This window comes from Emys orbicularis, chromosome 19, assembly GCF_028017835.1.
Source record: "Emys orbicularis isolate rEmyOrb1 chromosome 19, rEmyOrb1.hap1, whole genome shotgun sequence".
Lineage (NCBI taxonomy): Eukaryota > Metazoa > Chordata > Testudines > Emydidae > Emys > Emys orbicularis.
In genome coordinates, this window is record NC_088701.1 from 20284144 (window position 1) to 20309265 (window position 25122).

At 50.6% G+C, this 25122-nt stretch overlaps 1 protein-coding gene across 1 annotated transcript; it reads right to left on the minus strand.

The window, feature by feature from the left end:
* Positions 1-1550: 1550 nt before the first annotated feature.
* On the minus strand, positions 1551-21199 carry KRT7 (keratin 7). The gene is made up of 9 exons (XM_065419546.1): positions 20786-21199; positions 19571-19779; positions 12905-12965; positions 12601-12696; positions 8706-8870; positions 8447-8572; positions 5600-5820; positions 4232-4266; positions 1551-1738 (listed from the first exon to the last, which is right to left on the minus strand). The coding sequence occupies exons 1-9, from the start codon at positions 21197-21199 to the stop codon at positions 1551-1553; spliced, it is 1515 nt and encodes a 504-aa protein (XP_065275618.1).
* Positions 21200-25122: the final 3923 nt, after the last annotated feature.

The window sequence follows — 25122 nt, forward strand, 5'->3', positions numbered from 1 at the left end:
AGTTAGACTTAGGAAAATCGAGCGTCCCTCTGCTGAAGTCAACAGACCAGCACTTCGTGTGTGAGAGGAATTTGAAGCCCTCCTTGGGCCAGAATTTCAGCTGGTATAAATGTGTATAACTCCATTGAAGCCACTGTGCTGATTTACAACAGAAGTGTATCTGGTCCATTGTCTGCTACATGTGATATTAAAGGTGTACAGAGTAAGATCCCATTAAGTGTCATCATCACTTAAGCAAAGGAATTGCAGAGTGTCAAACGCCACCGGTCTGATTTGACAGCACTTTGCACACATATAAATGACAATACAAGATTCAAGAGTCCCTAAATATTTCTACCACAGACAAGCTCTTTCAGCTTGGTTCTCCTCTCACTTGCCTCATGTTTATGCAGTGGCTTTAATGGAGTTACTCCTGATTTGCACCGGTGTAAGTGAGAAGAGACTGTAGTAACCATATTGCTTACATTTTGTGGTGAAACTAATTAATTCCCACCCTCTGCATGCTTTTAAACGAAGATTGTCAATGCAGTGTGTACTGAAATAACAGAGTAAACTCTTATGGGCCATGGCACCATGCATTCTCTTGGAATGTTGGAAATAAATGGAAGCTACACCTCTACCCCGATATAACGCGACCCGATATAACACGAATTCGGATATAACGCGGTAAAGCAGCGCTCCGGGGGGGCAGGACTGCGCACTCCGGCGGATCAAAGCAATTTCGATATAAAGCAGTTTCACCTAAGATTTTTTGGCTCCCAAGGACAGCGTTATATGGGGGTAGAGGTGTATTTATTTTTGATCCAGCGTACCAGATTGAAAAAAGACTGGCCTGAAGAAAGGCCCAAGGCTGGGGAATGTATTGCAAAATTTAAAGTCATTTTTTGGACATTTAATTTTGGGCAATTTTATGCCCTTCAAACTTCACTGTGTGTGCGTGAATTTCTGCATTCTAAAAAGCCAATTTTAAATCGGTCTGCATTTTTTTCTGTAGAAAGAAAGAAAGAAAGACTGATTGGAATTTTAGCCAATTTCTTTTTTTTAACAAAACTAGGACCATTTATGGATTCTTAACTAAGCGCTGGGGTTTTCAAAACAGCCTAGGGGGTTTAGGTGCCCAAATCCTATTCAGTGGGAGTTCAGCACCTTATTCGCTTGCGCTCATTTGAAAAATCCCAGCAGAAATTTAGAAAAACTTGATGTTCAAATGGTTTTGCCTTTGGGTGGGTGAAATTCACCTTCATGCAGAGAGCCAGGCCAAGGGCTATAGTGGAACTTAAGTCACGTGTAGGCATTAGCCTGTCCTCTGCACAGGGGTGAATTTCACCCTAGATCCTGCTCTTGGTGGCAAAGCTCAATGGGGCAGAGTCAAGCCCTGGGCTATCTGCGGTGGGGTCATGCACTGTGATGTATCTTACTGGCATTTCATTCATCACTGCAGCATTTTGCAACCAGTTCGGCTGTCAGAAGACAATAAAACCTTTTTCTTTCTATGCCATTTATTTATTTTTTACTCATATTCCGGCAGTGATGGGCTTGGTTTTTGGAGCTTAGTTCCTGTCACTTCTTCTGCTGGAAGAGGTTGTTCTCAGAGAGTACGCTTTCATACCACCAGGGCTCCCTCCGGAGGAGAAGGAGAGGCCCCCACTGCCCATTCCGCTTCCCAGGCCGATTCCTCCTCCAAAGCCATACCCACCTGCGCCGCTGTATCCGCCTCCAGCACTAGAATTGAGCACAGCTATGGAGCAAAAACAAAACCATCGTAAATGCCCAGGTCTGCAGATCCACTCCAGTCAGCACCAGTCAGTTGTGCCCAGCTGGTGCAGAGAGGGCCTGATTCTCCATCGCCCTGCACCCTGTGTCGTGATTCACACCAGTTCAAAGAGACTGCCAAGCGTGCAAAGGAGCCATTTTGTGTGTCCTTTGCACTCATTTTTGCACTGGTGTAAATCCCAACACAGGGTGCAGAACAATGGAGAATCAGGCCCAGAGGGTGCCATGGGAACAGGAGCACGACCTGGCCACAAGGCCCCAGTCCTGCATTAAGAGGCACTTCTGCCCACCCCTGTACTCATGCAGATTCCCATTCACAATGGGACTCCCACAAGGAAGCAGGAGTTTGTACTAGTGAATCTCATTGCAGGAGCAGGGCCCAAGGGTGGCCAGTGCATGGCAAATGGGGGCTAACTAGAGCTGTGTGGTAACTGGATTTTTCCTTTTCACAGGAAATTCCATGCGTCCAAAAAAGATTCTGTTCCAGAATAGAATGAAAACGAACAAATTTGAAATTTTGGTTGAAATAATTTTTGTAAACAACTGTTTCGGATCGATCGAAACATTTCTTTTCCATGTTGGCTTTTGAAAAATAATTAAATTGCATATTAGCAAATAAAAGAAATTAAACGAAAAGCCTGGAGCACCCACGGAATCGGCGCCTACGGGGCTGTGATTCCCAGCTCCTGTAGTCATACCCCTGCTAGCTCTCATCTGAGGCTTTGGCTACACCGGCGCTGTACAGCAACTTGCTGCGCTCAGGGGAGTGAAAAAACACCCCCCTGAGCGCAGCGAGTGCAGCGCTGTAAAGCGCCAGTGTAATCAGTGCCTGCAGCGCTGCACGCTCGCTCGCAGCGCTGCAAGCTATTCCCCTCGGAGAGGTGGAGTACATACAGCGCTGCGAGACCTGTGAAGTCCCGAGTGTAGCCAAGGCCTCAGCTAGCATGCTACGCACAGTAGTGGAGCCGCGGCAGCTCAGGCGGTGGGGTCAGGAAGGTTTCTACGTGGGGCAGCTCACCTGTGCCACTGCTGCTGTTGCCCCCGTGCTCCCGTGGCTGCGTTACTAATTCTGGAGCACTAACTCGGAGGAGAGCTGGCGTGAATATGGCTACTGAAGCTGGGAATCACACCCCTAGCTCATAGCGGTGTCAGTGAGAATCAGGCGCTGTAGGTTTGGAGGGTGTGTGAAAGGTCCACAGCAGGGGTGGGGATTCTATGGCTCGCGGGCCGCATCCGGCCAGTTGCTTCATTTCAAGTCTCTGCACCGTGGGCCGGAAGCCCCGAGCCTCGGCGCTCCCCCGCCGGCGGGGCTGGAGCTGTGACTGCTGGCTCGTCAGAAGCCCGGTCAGCTCCGCGCAGCGACCGGCATGTCCCTGCGGCCCCTAGGAGCAAGGGCGATCAGGGAAGCTCCGCCCGCTGACCCCACCCACTGCACCGGCTTCGCAGCTCCCACTGGCCGGGAACTGCAGCCAATGGGAACTGCAGGAGCAGCGCCTGTGGGCACGGGCAGCACGCGCCGCGCAGAGCCTCCTGGCCCCTCCGCCTAGGGGCCGGACATGGCGGCTGCTTCTGGGAGCAGCACAGAGCCAGGGCAGGCAGGAAGCCTGCCTTAGCCCCGCTGAGCCGCTGACTGTGAGCCACCTGAGGTAAGCGCCACCCGGCCAGAGCCCACACCCCAACCCCCCTGCCCCAGATCGGAACCCCCTCCCGTACCCTAACTCCCTCCCAGACCCCACCCCCCAATCCCCACCCGCACCCCAACCCCCCTGCCCCAGATCGGAACCCCCTCCCGTACCCTAACTCCCTCCCAGACCCCACACCCCAACCACCTGCCCCAGGTTGGAAACCCCTCCCGCACCTGAACTCTCTCCAAGACCCCACCCCCCCACCCCTACCTGCACCCCAACTCCCTGCCCCAGCCCTGAGCCACCTCCCACACCCAAACTCCCTCCCAGAGCCCACACCCCAACCCTCCTCTTGCACCCCAACCCCCTGCCCCAGCCCTGAGCCCGCTCCCGCTCTCCAAACCACTTGGCCCCAGCCTGGAGCCCCCTCCTGCACCCCAAACTACTCATCCCCAGTCCCACACCAGAGCCTGCATCCCCAACCGGAGCCCTCACCACCTCCTGCACACCAACCCCCTGCCCCAGCCTGGAGCCCCCTCCCGCACTCTGAACCCCTAATTTCTGGCCCCACCCTGGACCTAGGGGAAGCCCCAAGCCTTCGCCCCCCCCCCCCCCCAGGCAGGGCTGTGTGTGGCCTGCGACTGATTTTTTCTGTGGGTCAGTGGCCCCTGATAGAAAAAAGGTTCTCCACCCCTGGTCTATAGGATACTATTGGGGTCATCCTCATTCATTTTCTCTAGGGATACAATACAATAAAGTAAATGGCCTGTGAACTTTGAATTGCATTTTCTCAAACCTCTCTAGGGAAGGAATTAATTGTAAAGCCAACTCACAGATGCTGACATTCCCGGCGTGGTCCCCAGCCAACCTGTTGATGGAGGAAAACAAAGACAAGAAAGAAGAATATTGGTTAGACTTCTCATCAGATATGGTACCCAGAGGCTTTTGGCTTTGAAGATCAGCACAATGGGAATGCATTATGATTGCTGTTATAAATAATGAATATGAGACAGCTGTATCATCAGGTACTTTGTCCATTGCTATCAACAAACATGCTCCAGCCCTTCAGGACATGTGTTGTTAATGGCACATTACTGGCACATCCTACTCCGACAGGAGCTGATGGAAGTAGATTTGGTTGAAAATTTTCCATCAATGTGTGTTATTTTTAATAGTAAACCGTTTTCTTGGGGTTTTATTTTTTGACAAAATGGATGTTTCCATGGAAAATGTCACTTTGGTCAAAACAATTTTTGAATTTTGGTTAAAAAAATGAAAAATTTTCCCACGACCAATAATCTGTTTACACTGAATTTTTTTTTTTGCCAGCAAGAGAAAACAGAACATGCTTTGAGCAGGGGGTTGGAGTAGATGACCTCCTGAGGTCCCTTCCAACCCTGACATTCTATTATTCTATGATTCTATGTTTCATTTTTAAAAATGAAACGTTTCGAAGAAAAATGCTGTCAAAACTAAAAAAAAAAATTCATTTTCATTGAAATTTTTCACAGGGAAAAACAATTGGCTCTAAATGGGATTTTTGCTGTGGACGTCAATGGAAACGCAGCAGGGCATTGAAATCTGTTCTGGGCTCACGTGGGACTGATGTGGTGCATTCGCTTTTCCCTGCCTCTGGGGTTAACTTTTCTCCCACCTCCATGAATATTCCCATTTGACAGATGTACCTTTGCAGTAATGCCCCAATCCAGAGAGGAGCTGAGAACTTGCCTCTCCCATTGATGATGATGGTCATTGAACCCCCATCTCTCAGGATCAGGCCCTGTACGTCTTTTACCTTTATGGAGTAGTTTTAAAGTCCTGAATCCTGCTCCAGTTAAGACAGGGGTAAAACTCTCGTTGACTTCAAAGGAAGTAGGATTGAGCAAATGATACAGCAAATGATGCCTAATGGAAAACTATGAACAACACAGGACCTCACTCCTTACTGCCTGGCTCTTGTCACCATTCACCCCCACATGCAAAGCAGGTGTGAAATGCCACCATTCTGATGTGGGAGCATCACGCATCTTCTTTGCACAGATGTAAATAACAGTTCAAAGTGGAGGACAATGGAGAAACGGGTCCTTCTTTCTAGAAACGATTTTGCATGCTGTACGCACCATGGGTCAGACCCTCTGGGGTAAGTTGGCCTAGTTCTGATGCACTATTCCAATGATTTTAGGCCTGTATATTGCACCCACCTGCTCTCTTCTCCCTCCAGCAGCTTCCTGTAGGTGGCGATCTCGATATCCAGTGCCAGCTTGACGTTCATCAGCTCTTGGTACTCCCGCAGCTGACGCGCCATGTCCTGCTTGGCTTTATTCAGGGCAGCCTCCAGCTCCTCCTGTTTTGCTATGGCATCTTTGATGGCCCTCTCGCCACGTTCCTCGGCCTCAGCAATGGCTGCCTCCAGCTTGGCGCGCTACAAGTGCACAACACGGGACTTCGGTGTGTGTTTCAGCCCCTTGGTGTGGTATTTCTGTTCTACTATCTATCTATGCCATCCATGGTATACACCCATCCCTCTATGCATCTATGGTATCCATCCATGCATGACATATATGGTATCCATCCATGACATCTATGGTATCCATCCATCCCTCTATGCCATCTATGGTATTCATCCATGCATGACATCTATGGTATCCATCCATCCATCCATGACATTTATGGTATCCATCCAACCCTCTATGCCATCTATGGTATCCATCCATCCCTCTATGCCATCTATGGTATTCATCCATGCATGACATCTATGGTATCCATCCATCCATCCATCCATCCATGACATCTATGGTATCCATCCATCCCTCTATGCCATCTATGGTATTCATCCATGCATGACATATATGGTATCCATCCATCCATCTATGCCATCTATGATATTCATCCATCCATCTTTGTACTGGATGGACAAACACACAAATAGATAGACCTATCCATCTATCTATCCATCCATCTATCTGTCGATGACATCTTTGTATCAGAGACAGATATACACAGAGAGAGATGGACTATCTATCTATTTATCTATGTATCTAATCTAGGCATTCCCAATGCACAATGAGTTAGTTGACTTCTTCTTAGAAGTTACTCCAGCTGGAGCTGCCATTCTAGATCAGACCTTGGGTCCATTTATGGTAGTTGGGCAATGAGCAATACCTGACCTTCCAGAGGACAACAAAAAAATCCCAGTGCAACCTGCCTATCTACGCATGGATTGTATTTCTAGTGCACCCTTTACTGTAGTATCAACATTACATACATCTGTAGAATAGTACAAATGTTAGGTTGGAAAGACTTGCTTTTAAACTGTCATTCATTATTCAAAAGCAGCTTGACTGGATCACACTATTTGCTTGTGAATGCATGTTCCAGCCACCCTGCCCTGAAACCAAATAAACACCCGCTAAGTGATTCACAATAGCTTATCTCCCCGCTTTGTGTGCACTCTGGTTATTCATTGCAAATATCCACGCCTTGCAGGCAATGAACAATCAGCTTTGCAGGAGTGTTAAACATCCCTTTGATGAACGGATTAAAGGCGCAGGATGAAGTGAAGAAAAACCCCAGCCTGGCTGAATGAGCGGATCCCGTGGACACCTGGCTCGTCCCTGATACAGAAAGGGAGTGGAGAAGGTAAGTGGATGGATCATAGAAGTCAGAGATGGCAAAGAATTGGAGTGTCATGTCCCTCTCCGTAACCCATGCAGGATTGCTCCCTATTGCCCTGAAATTAAACACCCTGGCTGGCCCGGGGCAGCTGACTTGGGCTTGTGGGTCTCAGGCTGTGGGGCTGTAAAACTGCATTGTAGGCCTTGGGGTAGAGTGACTATACGTCCCGTTTTGGCTGGCAAAGGTGAGCATTCATCAAAAAAGTGGGGTGTGGAGGAACATGCGGGGGGCGAGCGGCGATGCCAGCCCCGTGCAGAGGGGGAGGCAGGGCTCGGGCCGGGGGGAGGCAGGGCTTAAGCAAACAGCTATGCCAGCCTAGGGTGACCAGATGTCCTGATTTTATAGGGACAGTCCCGATTTTGGGGGCTTTTTCTTATATAGGCACCTATTACCTCCCACCCCTTGTCCCGATGTTTTACACTTGCTATCTGGTCACCCTATGCCAGCCCCAGCCTCGCGTGGGGGGCAGGCAGACCTCGGGAGAACAGCAATGCCAGCCCTGCAGGGGGGGGGGGGGGGGCCTCAGGCAAGCGGCTCAGGACAGCCCTGTGCAGGGGGAGGGGTGGCTTGGGCCAGCAGCTTGGGCCAACCCCATGCATTGGGAGAGGGGGAAAGGTCTCAGACTAGCCCCACACGGTGTCCCATTTTCCCTCGGATTGGAGCCTGGACTCTGGGATCCTCTCCCGTCGCGGGATCCACCTTGAATGGTCCCTTAGAGTATATACTAACTACCTATGCTAAACAATGTGTTCCACCTTGAATTTAGCTGTGACGCTCCAAGTCCTGTTCCCAGACCCGAAGAAGAGCTCTGTGTTGTTTCTCTCACCAACAGAAGTTGGTCCAGTGTCTCTCTATTAAGTGTCTCCCAGTGTCCCCCATTGTCTCTCTATTAACCTGGGTGTCAACCGCAGCTGCTGCAGTGCTTCGTGGGAGTTGTAGTCCCATGTTCCTCGTGGCCCCATTCTTTTCTATGGGCCCGGCTCTCCAGTCAGACTCCATCCTCCATGATGCACTGCAGTGCCTCGCTGTGGCTGAGCCATCATGACATAGAGCCAGGAATAGAAACCACATCTCCGGACTCCTACAATAGTGTCCTATCCACTCGACCATGACTGCATGAAGCACTGGCCAGTGGACGTCATGGTGGCAGTACTGGGACCAATATAATGAGGGACATCAATTTCTGGAGATTGCTGTTGCCTTCCCTAGCAAGATCTTCATCTTCTGACATTATAACTGCAGCTTTCCCCAAGTGCTTTTAATAGGCACTGACCTTAAGGCCTTGTACTGTATTTATGAACCTTATTTCTACTCAACTCACGACTCAACACTCTATGGAAGAAGCAGCAGGAAAACCAGGCCCAACTCCTCACCTGGCTTTTCACGCTGTCAATTTCCGCCTGCAGTCTATGGATCATGCGGTTAATCTCCGTGATCTCCGTCTTGGTGTTGCGCAGTTCATCCCCGTGTTTCCCCGCCGTGGCCTGCAGCGTCTCGAACTGCGACACACAACAATAGCTCCATAAAGGACAGTCATCATGATAGCTCTCAATGGCCCCTCACGGACTAGCCTCTCCAGACACATATTAAATAGCAGAAACTCCTAGTTCCCCGATTTCCATCGGCGCTCACCTTGGTTTGGTACCAGGACTCAGCTTCCATTCGGCTCTTCTTGGCCATGTCCTCGTACTGCGCTTTGACCTCAGCGATGATGCTGTCCATGTCCAGGTTTCGGTTGTTGTCCATGGTGAGGACCACAGAGGTGTCAGAGACCTGGGCCTGCAGCTCCCGAAGTTCCTGCAAATTACATGAAAAAAATTATAATCTCAATTGGCTAATTTTCTATCTCAGCTGAGTTTAGGGGTTGCCAACTTTCTATTTGCAGAAAACCGAACACCCTTGCTCTGCCCCCTACCCCGCCTCTTTCCCCAGGCCACGCCCCCTGCTCACACCATCTCCCTCCCTCCATTGCTCACTCTCCCCCACCCTCGCTCACTTGCAAATTTTCATCAGGCTGGGGTAGGGGGTTGGGGTGCAGGGAGGAGTGGCGGTGAGGGCTACAGGTACAGGCTCTGGGGTGGGGCTGGAGATGAGGGGCTTGGGGTGCAGGAGAGAGATCCGGGCTGGGACAGGGGGTTGGGGTGTGTGGGAGGGGGAGGGTTCCGGCTGGGGGTGCGGGCTCTGGGGTGGGGCCGGGGTTTGAGGTGCAAGAGGGGGCTCTGGGCTGGGGTAGGGGGCTGGGGTGCAGGAGGGGGTGCGGGCTCTGAGCGGCGCTTACCTCAGGCAGCTCCCGGGAAGCTGCCGGCATCTCCCTCCGGCTCCTAAGCGGAGGCACAACCACGTGGCTCTCCGCACTGCCCGCGCCTGCAGGCACCACCCCCTCAGCTCCCATTGTCCATGATTCCTGTCCAATGGAAGCAGCAGAGCTGGTGCTGGGGGCGGGGGCAGCGCACAGATCCTCTGTGGCCGTTCCTCCGCCTAGGAGCCAGAGGGAGATACCAGCAGCTTCCCGGGAGTTGCATGGAGCCAAGTAGGGAGCCTGCCTGCGGCGCCGACTGGACTTTTAACGGCGCGGTCAGCAGTGCTGACTGGAGCCACCAGGGTCCCTGGGTTCCAAAACCAGACACCTGACAACCCTACCTGAGCTGCCTGATCTCTCCCTCCTGTTCTATTGGTATCACCAATTAAGATCAGACAAGAGAAGGAAAGGAAGGGAGATAAGAGGAAACTTGTCAAATAAATCATTAACCAGGAAGAAATCCAACTAAGTGTCACAACACAGTGGCTGCCAAAGCAGATCCTTCTGATGCTGCAAAGTGCGGGGGAGAAAAAAGCAGAGATGGAGCTGACACCTGTATCCAAACTCACCCAAAGTTTAAGGGGGGTCTCTGTAGAGAAAGGATCCCAGCTGTGGTGTGAAGGGCCAGATCCAAATGTATTCAAAGTTTGGATCCAGAGTTTTGGATCCGGCCCAACTTTACTACAAAGTTAGGGCCAGATTCTACCACTCTTAGCCAAGGATGTAAAGTGACTATCTCTACTGACTGCCAAATGAGCAAGTAAGAGGGCAGGGAGGGATAAACTAGAGAGGGCTCCCCCTACTCTCCCTAGCAAAGGCAGGCACAGCTCCTGCGATGGGGTGATCACCTCACACGGGATTGAAAGGGTTAAGGTGGTCAGGCAGGCCAATTACCTCCAGAGGCTGCATCTGGAGGAAGAGCCAGGAGCAGGTAACTAATTGGAAGCAGGTTCAGCTGTGCAGGAACGGGGGGGCGCCTGTATAAAGCCAGGTAACTGACAACAGTTGGGGACTTCTGGAAAAGGCTGCAGGAAGGCAGGCAGCAGTTGATCCCTGGGAAACGGGAGAAGGTTTAGAGCTGGTACACCCAGAGGGAGAAGGGGAACCAGGGGTGGTGGGAAGCAGTCTAGGGAAGGAGCAGTGAGGACTGAGAGAGGAAAGCCCAGAACTGCTGAGCTGAGAGTCCCTGGACTGGAACCTGGAATTGAGGGCAGGCCTGGGTTCCCCTGCCAGCCACTGAGGGAGTGAATGGGAAGACTGCCTACGACTGCTGGAGAGGAAAGACTGGAAGGGGGGAAATGCGGAGTGATCCAGCCAGAAGGAAGAGGATGCTGCGGTTTCTGGAGTGAGAGTGTGGCTGCAGACCGGAGGGAGAAGCGGAGCAATGGCATGGAAACCGCAGAAGGGGGTGTCAACCTCAAGAGCTAATCCCCAGAGTGACCAGGAGGAGGCGCCAGACCAGAGGGGAGTGGTGCAGACTGTGACAATTTGGTGGAGAACGCAGGCACACGGTTGCTCCTGATACAAGGGGAGGTTGAGAGACTATGGTGGACTGTGAAAGACTGTATAAGGCAGTTACCCTGATGCAAGGCGAGCAGGACAGACTATTGTAGAGACGCCTGAGGCAAACGGCAACGGAGCCGCAGTGCGCGGAAGCTTTGTTTGCAGAGGGCATTTATACCCTCCCAGGCTGGACTCCAGAATCCCCACCCCTGCAGAAATGTGTGTGGATGGATCCAGGCCCTGCTGCAGCAGGTGCTGGAGAACCAGCAGAGACAGTGGGAGACACAATGGTATGTGCAGAATTATTTGGTGCCAAACTGCGGCAGACTCCAGTTATAAGCTCCTGCAGGAAGAAATTAGTAGAGGCCGCCGGGAGCGAGATAGGAAGGAAGGTATCGAGCCAGGAGGCCGGAGGCCTGGGCACAGGAGTGTTACGCCTGTGAGCGAGGAGGACACCAGAAAAGGGAGTGTCCCTACTAGGATTGGGGAGAGAAGAAAGCCCAAAAGAATGTGTTCTGTGGGGTGAACAGGAAAAAGAGGGGCATGTTTTGCCTGTGGTCAGCGGGGGAACCTCTGGAGGAGATGCCCAGATATGAGCTGTGAGGTGAAGGCTAGCCCAGGGGAAAGGGCTGGGCAATAGAAGGCCAAAAGGAAGCCTTGCAGACAAGGCAAAGAAAAGGGTTTGCTTCGGGTGCCATGAGGCTGGCCATATAAAAAGGCATTGCCCACTTAAGAGAGGGCGTGGTAGCAAAGGGGAAGTATGGGTCCCAGTGAGGCAGGAAAAAAGGGGTTACAAGATAGAACAATTGGAACAGAGAGGGCCCAGGTGAACATAGGAACGACCACAGAAGGGCAGCAGACTACGGTGGGGCCTCAGACCCTGACGGAAAGGGTATTGGAGGCTTACCAATGGGAATTGGAGAGAGGCCCAAGGTGGAGTCTTTGGGCATCATGACCAGTACTCAGTTAACTCTTTTGCCACAAGAAAATCAATATTAATTTTTTTTAGCTTGCGCCACTTGCATCTTCTGCAGAAAACTGCCCATATGCATAGGACCTGATTCTCCTCCTTACAACAGTATAATTCTATTATCTTCCAGGAAGCTATTCCTGATTCTCACTTAGAATCATAGACCTGGAAGGGACCTCGAGAGGTCATCTCGTCCAGTCCCCTGCACTCAAGGCAGGACTAAGTATTCTCTAGACCATCCCTGACAGGCGTTTGTCCAACCTGCTCTTAAAAATCTCCAATGATGGAGATTCCACAACCTCCCTAGGCAATTTATTCCAGTGCTTAACCACTCTGACAGTTAGGAAGTTTTTCCTAATGTCCAACCTAAACCTTCCTTGCTGCAATTTAAGCCCATTGCTTCTTGTCCTGTCCTCAGAGGTTAAGAAGAACAATTTTTCTCACTCCTCCTTGTAACAACCTTTTATGTACTTGTTTAAGTGAGAGAAAAATCAGGATCTATCCATCCATAATATTTACATACCATAGCACTAATCACCAAGCATCTCCTTGGAAAAAGCAATCATTGATGGAGTTACACACCATCAGTCTGCCTATTTACGATTAGGGAGACCAGATGTCCCGATTTTATAGGGACAGTCCCAATTTTGGGGTCTTTTTCTTATATAGGCTCCTATTACCCCCCACCCCCGTCCCGATTTTTCACACTTGCTGTCTGGTCACGCTAATTTATGATAGAGGGAAAAGTCACTTACTGCTTCGTAGAGACCCCTCAGGAAGTTGATCTCATCGGTCAAGGCATCTACCTTGGCCTCCAGTTCCACCTTGTTCATGTAAGAAGCATCGACATCCTGAAGAATAATCAGAGATACAGTGAGACCAAGTTTGGCTTCAGTGGGAGTCAGGGGTGCTCATTGTCTCTGAAAATCAGGCTGTTTATTCAGGTTCCCAGATAAGAATTCGGGGGTTGCCTACATCCAGGGCTAGTCTACACTAGAAACGCTACAGCGCCTGTGAAAATCAGCTTCTGCAATTTCATTCAAGGATCGTGCCACTCACCTTTTTCAGAATGACAAACTCATTCTCTGCTGCCGTGCGCTTGTTGATTTCATCTTCGTACCTGTTGGGAGGAAAGGAAGTGACGTTGGTTAGAGCTAAAGCTGGTCAGGAATTTTTAGACAAAACGTCTTCTCGTCGTAAAACGCCCATTTGTGGAAACTGAATCTGTTGGTTTGGATAAATCTCCCGATTTGAGAAATGGTTTTTTTTTTTCAATTTTGAAATTGTAGAAATAGGCCAGTTTAACATTTTAGAAACAAAGCTTCGGTGTTCGGTTCCAAATGACTTTTTTGTTTTGAAATTTTACTTCATTTTATATACCTTAAAAATAGCCTTAAAAATGTTACAACATTGAAATTGAAACATAACATTTCAGTTGGGCCCAATCTGATTTTTTTCCAGATGATCATTTTACATACATGTCGGGGATTTTGACTTTTTGTTCTGATGTGGGATGGGGAAAAAAGTCAAATCTCAAAAACTCTCATGGAATGGGAAAACAGTTTGCCACACACCGTTAGTTAGTGCCTGGCCAAAAATTCACAGTGAATAACTTAGCTGATCAGTTTAGCCTCTTGCTCCATTTGAGAATCATCTCCATTCAGTGTATGATTTCCCACCATCTGTTTGTCATTTGAAATTGTTTGCTGCAGGTTCTGTGGAGCGCCTTTTAAAGTGTGTGTGTGGGGGCGCATAGATTTGTCCCCTCCCTCATCTGACCCTCCTCTTCCCTTCTTAGGGCTCCCCCCAGCAGCTGACCCCCCAGCCCATGAGTAGCCCCTACACCAGAGGTGGGCAAACTACAGCCCGCAGGCCACATTCAGCCTGTGGGACCGTCCTGCCCGGCGCCCGAGCTCCCCAGCCCCTCCCCTTCAGTCCCCCTCCCCCGCAGCCTCAGCGCACCGCGCCGCCGGCGCAATGCTCTGGGCGGCAGGGCTGTGAGTTCCTGGGGCAGTGCAGCTGCAGAGCCCGGCCTGACCCGGTGCTCTGTGCTGCACGGTGGCGTGGCCCAGCTCCAGCCAGGTGGCGCAGCTGTAGCACCGCCAGCCACCGGTGCTCCAGGCAGCGCGGTAAAGGGGCAGGGAGCAGGGGGGTTGGATAGAGGGCAGGGGAGTTCAGGGTGGTGGTCAGGGGGCGGGGGTGTGGATAGGGATCAGGGTGATCGGGGGGGAACAGAGGGTTGAATGGGAGCAGGGGTCCCGGGGGGGCAGTCAGGAAGGAGGGGGGGTTGGATGGAGTGGCGGGGGGCAGTCAGAGGCAGGGGTTAAGGGGGCAGTCAGGGGACAGGGAGAAGGGGTGGTTGGATGGGGCAGGGGTCCCAGGGGGCCGTCAGGAATGAGAGGAGGGGTTGGATGAGGTGGCGGGAGTCCGGGGGAGGTCAGGGAACAGGGAGTGGGGGGGTGGATGGGGCAGGGGTCCCAGAGGGGCCATCAGGGAACGGGGGGGTTGGATGGGGCAGGAGTCCCGGGGGGGGGGGCAGATAGGAGGTGGGGGCTAGGCCTCGACCCCCTCCCCTAACCAGCCCTCCATACAATTTACGAAACCCGATGCGGCCCTCAGGCCAAAAAGTTTGCCCGTCCCTGCCCTACACTCACACCCTCCAAATTTAACCAAATAATCCTTAGCCCTAGATCCTCAGCTGGTGTAAATCAGTGATGGTACTACTCCTATTTACACCAGCTGAGGGTCTGACCCTTGGTCTGCCCAAACTGCTCATTGCAAGTGTCCAATATTTGAAATTCATGCTGTGTTATTTGTCTTTGATTGGACACACGAGTCACATGCTGTTTCGGTTGCCTGTTTGGATGAGCGGGATCTCTTGAAATCAGGTTTCTGGTGCAAATAGTCACAAGTTCCTCCCCAGGAGATCCGCCAAAAGCAAATACTGGTGCAAAAGGGGTGTGAATCGTTACAGCAAATTAATCCAAACTTGGCTGGCAGTATTTCCTCCTCCTCGTTATGATTGCTATTATTATGCACATCTTTATACCAAGATTTCAAAGCATTTTGCTGGCATTGATTAAGCCTCAATACCCCAGTAGAAGGTCAGCAAGTGTAATTAGTCCCCTTTCACAAATGGGGAAACTGAGTCACAGAGAGGCTACGGCTCAAATTTTCCAGTGCTCTCTAATTTGGGCTACATCCGTTTCTGGATATCCATTTTTTATGACTAGCTGATTGTACTACAGTAGGAGCTAGGCGCCCTGGTGACGGCCCAGGACCCCATTAAGCGAGGCACTGTACAATCACAGAGCAAAAAGACCCATCTTTAGACGTGATGGGCTGGATCCTCTGCATAGCGCCACAGTCTTAACTGGAGCCACGCTAATTTACACCCCCTGAGGATCTGGCTCATGAAGCCTGATTTTTAAGAATGCTGAACATTCAGAATTCCAGCTGAAATTAACAGGCACTACCAGAGCCCAGCTGCCCCTCTGAAATGCAGGTCAGCATGTGAGTCACTTGCTCAAGTGAATTTTCCACCCCAGAGTGGAAAATGCAACCTGGAATACCTGAAACCCAGCACAACAGCCCCTGAAATCCCCAGCAGAGCAACTCCGGGTTTTTTTATTCTAGCTGAGCAGAGCCAAGGAGCTGTCTGTGAGATACTATTGCTGGGATCATAAGAGCTGCTCTGTTTGCTGACATTGCTGCTGCACATAACGTAACCTGTTGCTTTCCAAAGTGCTTTGAGGAGCCTGGAGTTTAACAGGCACCCTGGAAGCTGCAGTTCTGGTTTCTACTGCCTGCAGCAGAACGCTGCCTTGCATATACAAAGCCGGGTCTTCAGCTCGTAAAACTCAATGTGACTCCATTGAAATCAATGGAGCTGCACCAATTTACATGAGCTGAGAATCCGGCATTCTTGAGTGTATTGCATAACTTGACATTTCCACTGGCATGCTGTGCAGACAGAACCTGTAGTGTGGCGAGAAGGGGGATGAAATAAGTGAACAGATATCAAAGGAGTTACCTGCCTCACCCCAAATAAGGGTAGGTCTTCGGTTCACATAGGTTTGAGCCCAAGCCCCTTCCGTCCACATACAAATCATTCTGACTTGGGGCAGCAAGCATCCCGGTCCCAGAACCCTGCTTGGCCAGTGGGTCAGAGGCTGAGTCCCGCTCAGCGGATGGGTCCAAGCCCTGTCATTTTGCAGTGTGGACGCAGCTCAAGCCACAGACCCGAGTCAGAAGGACTGCGTCGTACGCTATGAATGCCTTAGCACAGCTGAGAGACCCGGGGCCAGCAATTGTAAGCCCAGGTTAACAATGCCAGGGCTGCCCGGGGGAGGGGGGGCAAGTGGAGCAATTTGCCCCAGGCCCCGGGCCCCACAGGGGCCCCCACGAGAGTTTTTCGGGGCCCCTGGAGCGGGGCCCTTCACTCGCTCCAGGGGCCCCGGAAAACTCTCGTGGGGCCCGGGCCCCCGGAGCTTCTTCCGCTCCGGGTCTTCGGCGGCAATTCGGCGGCAGGGGTCCTTCTGCCCCGGGACCTGCCACCGAAGTGCCCTGAAGACCCATGGCAGGGGGTCCTTCCGCCCCGGGACCCGCCGCTGAAGCGCCGGGTCTTCGGAGGTAATTCAGCGGCGGGGGCCCCCCGCCGCCAAAGACTCCAGGCCCCCTCAATCCTCTGGGCGGCCCTGAACAATGCAGTGTGGATGGTCAAGCGCAGGCGTGGAAACACCAAGGCCACAAGCCCGGGTCCCACTGTTCTCAGTGGTACCAGATGACAGAACAAGGAGTAATGGTCTCAAGTTGCAGTGGGGGAGATCTAGGTTGGATATTAGGAAAAACTTTTTCACTGGGAGGGTGGTGAAGCACTGGAATGGGTTCCCTAGGGAGGTGGTGGAATCTCCTTCCTTAGAGGTTTTTAAGGTCAGGCTTGACAAAGCCCTGGCTGGGATGATTTAGTTGGGAATTGGTCCTGCTTTGAGCAGGGGGTTGGACTAGATGACCTCCTGAGGTCCCTTCCAACCCTGATCTTCTATGACTCTATTCTATGATTCTATGACCTGGGTTTACAATGCAGTGTAGGCATGCCCATTATCGGTATCAATCCAGGTACCGAATCCAGTATGACTGGAGCCTGATTGGAAGTATAGTGGTGTAAAACAGGAGCAACTCCACTGATGTTACTGGTGTGAACCTGGTATGAGTGAGAGAAGAATCACAACCATCTTGATTAGTTTCATGCTTCAAAATTCTTAGGGCCTGATTCTTATTTACAAGTTGACCCTTTTTTACACTCCTCTGCCTTTGTAAAGGGGCCTTGCAGTGCGTGTTAATTACAGACACACTCAATTGAAGGCCCCTTCACGCTGCCAGAGCACTGAAGCCCCTGGGCTTCATTCTCCACTGCCTTTGCACCGGGGCAGGGGTTTGCACCCACTTTGCACGGCTCCAGTGAAGCTACATGTAGACCAGCTGAGGATCTGGGCTGAGGAAAGGAAGCTTTTAAAACCCTCTTTGCACCGGTGTAAAGCACTGCTCCATAGGTGAGACATTAATAAATCAAGCCAGGGTGGGACATCCCATAGCCAGGAGATAATGCAGCCCCCTACAGTCTTTGTTTTGTTTCATCTACATGTTTCTCAGCTGCACCTGTGCGGGGATTACCAGTTATTGACTTTTCTCCTGACACTCCCTGGGGTTTATCTGCACTATTTACAGTTCCTGTTGGCTCCAGTTTGCCAACTGTTTTTTTAACATCCCCTCCTCAGATGGGCGCGGCCTGTGGTGAAAGGAGCGAGGAGTGGTTTGAGTTGGACTTTCCCAAGGGATTTGGTTAAGATCAAGAAGCCCCTTGTTAGAGCACAAGTCATTTTTTCCCCATTGTTTCCCTGGGACTATGTCAATGACAGGTATGTAACATTATGAATCAGAGGGACCTACTCTATAGGCAGTGTTGCCTACTGGATAGTGCTGTGGACTGGGACTTGGGGTAGGTCTACACTACCCATGTCACAGCATGGCCGCGGCAGCGCTGCCGCGGCCGCGCTGTGACATGCGCAGTGTAGACACACTTTATCGCTGGGGGGAGAGCTCTCCCGGCGATTAAAATAAACCACCCCGAACGAGCGGTAGTAGCTTTATCTGTACTCTCTATACTGGCACTTTTCAGCACTAAAACTTTTGTTGCTCGGGGGGAGGGGGGGTTTCACATCCCTGAACGACAAAAGTTTTAGCGCTGAAAGTGGCAGTGTAGACACAGCCTTGGGAGACCTGCCTCTGCCACTGGCCTGCTGGGTGACCTTAAGCAAGTCATTTCACTGCCCCGTGCCTCAGTTTCCCCATCTGTAAAAGGGGCGCAATGATACTGACCTCCTTTGTAAAGTGCATTGAGATCTACTAACGAAAAGTGCTTTATAAGAGCTAGGTATTATTATCTTTAATAGCTGTGATATATGTAATTTAACCTTTTCTATGATGATGTTGTGACATTACCAAAACAGAACATTGTGATGTTTCCAGGAAGAACTATTTTGAAAGTGCCACTCCACACAGAAAAATTGAAAAAGTCCGCTTGTTTGTTACAATTCGGAACAAAAACACATTCTGAAATGTCGGCATTTCCCCCCGGGAGTGGAAATTCTGTTTCCCGACCGGCTTTAGTACAAAGTCTCTGTTTGCAAACAAAGCTTTCTCCCTGGCTACAATCGATCTGTCTTTCCTTCTGGAGAGAGTTTCCAGTCCCTCTTCCAATACTGTATCTGTAACTCAGCCAAAGGTCAGCCACTGACTACAGGGCTGGAAATCTCTTCTGAATAAGCCATCTAAATGGTCTTGGCACATACAAATCATGTCCCTTAGAAGATTACAGTAGATAGATTCGACAAAACTATGCTGTTGGAAGCACGTGTGTACAAATGTGACACTTACAGACCTTAAAAAGAACAGGAGTACTTGTGGCACCTTAGAGACTAACAAATTTATGGTGGACGGGATTGAACCTGGGACCTCAGCAGGGCTGCCCAGAGGATTCAGGGGGGCCGGGGCAAAGCAATTTTGGGGGCCCCTTCCATAAAAAAAAGTTGCAATACTATAGATTACTATATTCTCATGGGGGCCCCTGTGGGGCCCGAGGCCTGGGGCAAATTGCCCCACTTACCCCCCGGGCAGCCCTGGACCTCAGTGCATGAGCCAAAAGCCATTTGGCTCTTAGCTAAGGCTGTAGCATGTGTGCACGTGCACGCACACACCCACCTCTACCTCAGTGCCACTAGATGGTCATTGGTGGGCAGGATCGAACCTGGGACCTCAGTGCATGAGCCAAAAGCCATTTGGCTCTTAGCTAAGGCTGTAGCATGTGTGCACGTGCACGCACACACCCACCTCTACCTCAGTGCCACTAGATGGTCATTGGTGGGCAGGATTGAACCTGGGACCTCAGTGCATGAGCCAAAGGCTGTAGCACGCACACACACACACACACACACACCCTACCTCAGTGCCACTAGAGGGGACAGAACGCTACAGCAACAGGTGTGGGGAATACACAAGCAACAGAAAGCAATTACGGTGCTGGCATGTAAGCTATTTTCTGCAATGGGTCATCGTCCCCTGCCTTCGAAAGGATTCCCCCACTGACGAGCCTGAGCTATCTTTGCAAGGATGCCAGACAGCTCTCCCGGGCTCAGCATACCGTTAGACAACTAGATGATACATTACTTGTTCCTGAAATCCTCCACAAGATCCTGCATGTTCTTCAGCTCGCCCTCCAGGCGCCCCTTGTCATTCAGCCACCCGTCTAGCTGCTTCCGCAGGTTGTTGATGTAGGCCTCGAACATGGGAGCAATGTTGCTGCGGGTGGTCTTTTGGTCCTGCAGGAGGCTCCATTTGGTCTCCAGCACTTTGTTTTGCTGCTCTAGGAAGCGGACCTGCAAGCCAGGAGGGGAACCAGACCTCGTTAGCGAGCCAGCTATAACGGCACAAAGCTAGGAGAACAGTCTATCACAGGGGTTCTCAAACTGGGGGTCAGGACCCCTCAGGGGGTCATGAGGTTATTACATGGGGGGTCGTGAGCTGTCAGCCTCCACCCCAAACCCCGCTTTGCCTCCAGCATTTATAATGGTGTTAAATAGGTACAAAAGTGTTTTTAATGTATAAGGGGGGGGGTCGCACACAGAGGCTAGCTGTGTGAAAGGGGTCACCCGTGCAAAAGCTTGAGAACCACTGGATTGCTTCAAGGACTTACATATCGTGCGAGGTGTGGGGGAGGGGAAAGGGATTGGAACTATTCAGGGAGAGGTTTTGAGATTCTGAACCGAGATAACACCCCAGTTTTCCTACGACTGGTTCACTATGCAAAGGCAGCTTTTTATTGCTAGAGAGGGTCAGATTTTGCTTCCCCTGGGAATCTGCCTAATGACTTCGAGGGCAACTGGATCATAGAGCTGAACGCCCGTCACCCTTCGAGGGGATTTAAACCCCCCAGCCTGGATTCCCATCCAAATTTTGCACATGGGTCAGTTGCCCACCTGGGGTAAAACAGCAGAGCTAAATGGGTGTCAATTAACTTCAATAGAGCCACACCGATTTACGGCAAGTCCTGAGAACAGGTCAGCTCAAAGCCCCAGGTCCAAGCACCGCCTTGAGTTTGGTGGTGTTGGATTAGCACCCAGATCTGACCTTTTGGGGCTTCTGAAATCCCTGGGATACCAGCTTAATAAACAGGGAGCAAGCGCCGAGGCCTTCACTGAAGCAAAAATTGTTGTGGAAGTCAACAAGAGTAAGAATTCAATAAGGGCTACAGGATAATTTTACCATCCATCTTTAGAACTACGGGGCCTGATCCAAAGCCCACTGAAGTCCAGTGAAAGTCCCCCGCTGGTTTCACTGGGGTTTGGATCATCTCACGAGTTGCCACCTGTTCCTGCATCTCACCTTGTCGATGAAGGAGGCGAATTTGTTGTTGAGGGTCTTGATCTGCTCCTTCTCCTCTTTACGGACCGTCTGGAGGGTGGGGTCGATCTGCACGTTGAGGGGCACCAGGAGGCTCGGGTTGATGGTCACCTCTTGGATGCCGGCACCTGCGAACCCACCACCGGCTCCTGCGCCGTACCCAGCGCCGAGCCCATATCCAGAGTGGACGCCGTAGGAGCTGCCTCCACCGCCCAGCGAAATCCTCTTGTTGGCAGAGCCTAAGCTATAGAGACTGGAGCTGCCAAAGCCACCTGCCCTTCCCAAGCCGGCACCCCCGCCCAAGCCGCGGGTCGAGGAGACATTGCTGACTCGGACCTGTCTAAAGGCCCCTGGGGGGGCAGCAGAGCGAGAGCTGAAACTTACAGACCTCGACATGGCTACTGGGCTGGGTTCTGTACTTCCCCTCCCAAGAAAGCTCAGGCAGGCTACAGTGGAGATCAGGCGAGAGCAAATGCGTCCCTCTGAGCCTTCCTCTCCTTTTATCCGTTAGAACAGCGGGGCTTGGTTAGAGGGCAGAGGAAGGATCATTTTACGGAGGGCTGGGTGTGGCTGGCAGCTGGCCTAGCTCATTCAACCTGCTGAAGGCGGAGCGTTGGGGGAATGCTCCCATGAAATAGTATCACTCCTTTCCTCTCACAGATGTTAGCAGAGGGTTCTTTTACTCCTGAACCTTCCTTTAGTTCTTTGCCGCTTGGAAAGAACTTTTATAGCCTCAAGACATTGGGATTCGTTTGTATATTTCCTCTAGGTTCACACAAGCAAAAATATAGGGCAGTCACAGGGGGCCTGATTCTCATTGAGCTCCGGCTCTGCACAGGAGCCTTAAAAAGGAACAAAGGCATGTGACGTTGCCTGGGCCAGAATGGAGGGAAAGGGGGCCTTTTGCGAATCAGGCCCAGACAACCCGACATAAATCAAGAAATCTACAACAACCGCCTTTCCCCCCCCCCCCCCCCGCCCCTCCAAACAAGACAGTAAAACCTCAGAGTTATGAACACCTTGATAAGGGAGGTTGTTCAGAACTCTGAAAGGGTCAGAACGCGGAGCAAAACGTTCCGGTTGTTCTTCCAAAAAGTTTACAACTGAACATTGGCTTAATACAGCATTGAGACTTTACTCTGCAGAAGAAAAATGCTGCGTTCCCTTGGTTTTTATTCGCTTACATTGAACACAGTACTGTCCTGTATTGGCGCTTGGTTTTGTTTGTTTTTCTCTGCTGCTGCCTGATTGCGTACGTCTGGTTCCACATGAGGTGTGCGGTTGACTGGTCCGTTCGTAACTCTGAGGTTCTGCTGTATATGGCAGATCCCAATTAAACGTCACAGCGCAAGAGAAATAAGGAAAGGCACTCAGACAGCGCTCCTTTGAGAGCAGCTGCAGCCTTTATGACAGGAGACACGCAGGGCTGTCGCCTGGCATCTTCCCGTTTCTTCTGACTTGTTTCCCTTCTTGATCTAAAATAAAAGCCAGTTGAGACTGAAGGTGTGTGTTTTGCACTCTGGGCAAGGAAATGTGCCGCTGTATAGCTCCACGGTCAAAACACCCAGGGTCAGCGCCTTGGGTAATCCATCTGACTCCCACACAGAAGGAGGCACAAAGTACAAATATTTTTGAAAGCCTCTCCCACTTCTGAATGTCTACAACGAGAAGGAGTATGTCCCTGCTAGGCTCTTTAAGCCCTACCCTGATATTTGAAAACCATGCATGGATATTTAACCCCCTGTGCTCTTCTGCAGGGCAGAATGAGATGGGCAGGGGGGAGGGAATGATGGTACAATGTTCTGGCTAAATCACTTTCAAAATATTTGCCCACCCCTATGTGGGCAAAGTGGGAGGCAGCTGGAGTGGATCGCAGCCGTTCCAAGCAGGATCCTCTTTGTTAACCATGTAGGAGAAATAGCTTTATTGACTGACTGACAGACATACGGGGTCTGCTGCTTCCTTTCCTTGCACCAGGGCTTAGGTTGGATTTAGTTAACGCGCGCTAGCAAAGCCCGGCCCCGGCACAATCTTTTTGCCTAGCGTAGAACCGAATTAACACCTGGCTCTTGGTTTTTAGCTGATGGAGCTTGAGCGTTGGCTCCTTTGTAGTGTCTTTTACACCCGTGCAAAATGGGGACAAAATGCAGCCAAGCACAACTGGGTGTGTTTCACGTTCAGTTTGCACACAGAGCAAAGGACAACGTAAGGTGCAAGGCAGGAGGAAATCAGACCCATTAAAAGGTAACCTTGATCTCAGTTAAACCGGTATAAATCCAGACTTACTCTCATGAAGCCAATGGCCCGCCCCGATTCAGATGTCACTTATACCAGTTCTAACCCTGGGTAACTCTATTCATTGCAGTGGACTTGGTCCTGATTTACATCAGCAAGAGAGAAGAATCAGGTCCATTAAAAACCAGTTTCTACTCCCATTTACACCCAAATAACATCACTGATTTCAACCGAGTTAACTCCGGATTTCCACCAGGGAAAGTGAGAGCAGGGTTTGGCTCTGCCCGGTTCTCTGGCAGTCCCGACAGGTTAGAAGCAAAGTTTCTTTTTGTTGTTGTGGACGCCATGGTAACTCTGCATAGTTTTGCACCTGGCTGGACTAATGAATGCTTACAAATCCATGTGAATGACCCCTTAGTGACTCTGCAACAAGACACAGTATGAACCTGTTGAACACTTTCCCTTCGGGAAGCAAAAGCCTTGGAGTTCTGGCTAAAGCTGGGGCAACAAGTCAAAACGTTTCATTTCACCTTTTTTCAAAACAAAAAGTGTTGACTTTTTGATTCAAACTGAATGTTCATGTTGACTTTGATTGAAAGTTTGTTTTTAAAACATTTGAAAAGGTGTGTGTGAGTGTGGGAGGAAAACCCTTCCAAATGAAAGTTTCATTTGACCCAAAACAAACAAACAAAGAACAACTTTTTCAGTTTGCTGAAAAATTCAAAATATGTTTATTTCAGGTCGACCCAAATCTATTTTTCCTGATTGTATGGTTCAGCCATTGAACCAAAAAATCAGTTATTTGAACTGCCCCGGTTCAGGTTGCTTGCTTCAAGCTTAATCTTTCTCTTCATGGGGTCACACCACCCATCCGATGCACGCCTGGGAACAGTCCCTTTTCTGTGCGCACACAGAGGAAGAAATGGAATGAGTCATAACAGAGAAAATACAAAGTCAATACAAAGTCCTTATATAAACACATGGACATGCACAAGGAGGTGAGGCCTCATTTCTGCAGGTCCTTTGCCCAGCAAGAGCTAGTTGTTACACTCTGGTGTGTAAACACAGCCCTCTGCATTAAGCAGCAGTGAATCTAACCCCGTGTGAACCTGAGCTGTTAATGTCAAGACTGGTGGGTAGGAAAGAGAGGCCATGTTGGCAGGAAACGGAGATGGAGCTAAGGATGATTCTCATCATGAAAACAAGATGCTTATGTACCACAGATTCATAGATTTTCATAGAATCATAGAACTGGAAGGGACCTCGAGAGGTCATCTAGTCCTGTCCCCTTAATTCATGGCAGGACTAAGTATGCATAGAATCATAGAATATCAGGGTTGGAAGGGACCTCAGGAGGTATCTACTCCAACCCCCTGCTCAAAGCAGAACCAATCCCCAACTAAATCATCCCAGCCAGGGCTTTGTCAAGCCTGACCTTAAAAACCTCTAAGGAAGGAGATTCCACCACCTCCCTAGGTAACCCATTCCAGTGCTTCACCACCCTCCTAGTGAAATAGTGTTTCCTAATATCCAACCTAGATCTCCCCCACTGCAACTTGAGACCATTACTCCTTGTTTTGTCATCTGGTACCACTGAGAACAGTCTAGATCCGTTGTCTTTGGAACCCCCTTTCAGGTAGTTGAAAGCAGCTATCAAATCCCCCCTCACTCTTCTCTGCAGACTAAACAATCCCAGTTCCCTCAGCCTCTCCTCATAAGTCATGTGCTCCAGCCCCTAATCATTTTTGTTGCCCTCCGCTGGACTCTTTCCAATTTTTCCACATCCTTCTTGTAGTGTGGGGCCCAAAACTGGACACAGTACTCCAGATGAGGCCTCACCAATGTCGAATAGAGGGGAATGATCACGTCCCTCGATCTGCTTGCAGTGTCCCTACCTATACAGCCCCAAAATGCCGTTAGCCTTCTTGGCAACAAGGGCATACTGTCGACTCATATCCAGCTTCTCATCCACTGTAACCCCTAGGTCCTTTTCTGCAGAACTGCTTCCTAGCCATTCAGTCCTTATCTAGACCATCCCTGACAGGTGTTTGTCCAACCTGCTCTCAAAAATCCCCAATGATGGA

What these genes read in the sequence shown, in the direction of transcription:
- KRT7 (XM_065419546.1), bottom strand. Translation starts at nt 21,199, where the DNA reads ATGTCGAGGTCTGTAAGTTTCAGCTCTCGCTCTGCTGCCCCCCCAGGG. An exon ending in TCGCCTCCTTCATCGACAAG is followed by an intron (nt 19,780 to 20,785) that starts GTGAGATGCAGG and finishes CCTGGCTTGCAG; the next exon opens with GTCCGCTTCCTAGAGCAGCA. An exon ending in AGTTTGTCATTCTGAAAAAG is followed by an intron (nt 12,697 to 12,904) that starts GTGAGTGGCACG and finishes ATTATTCTTCAG; the next exon opens with GATGTCGATGCTTCTTACAT.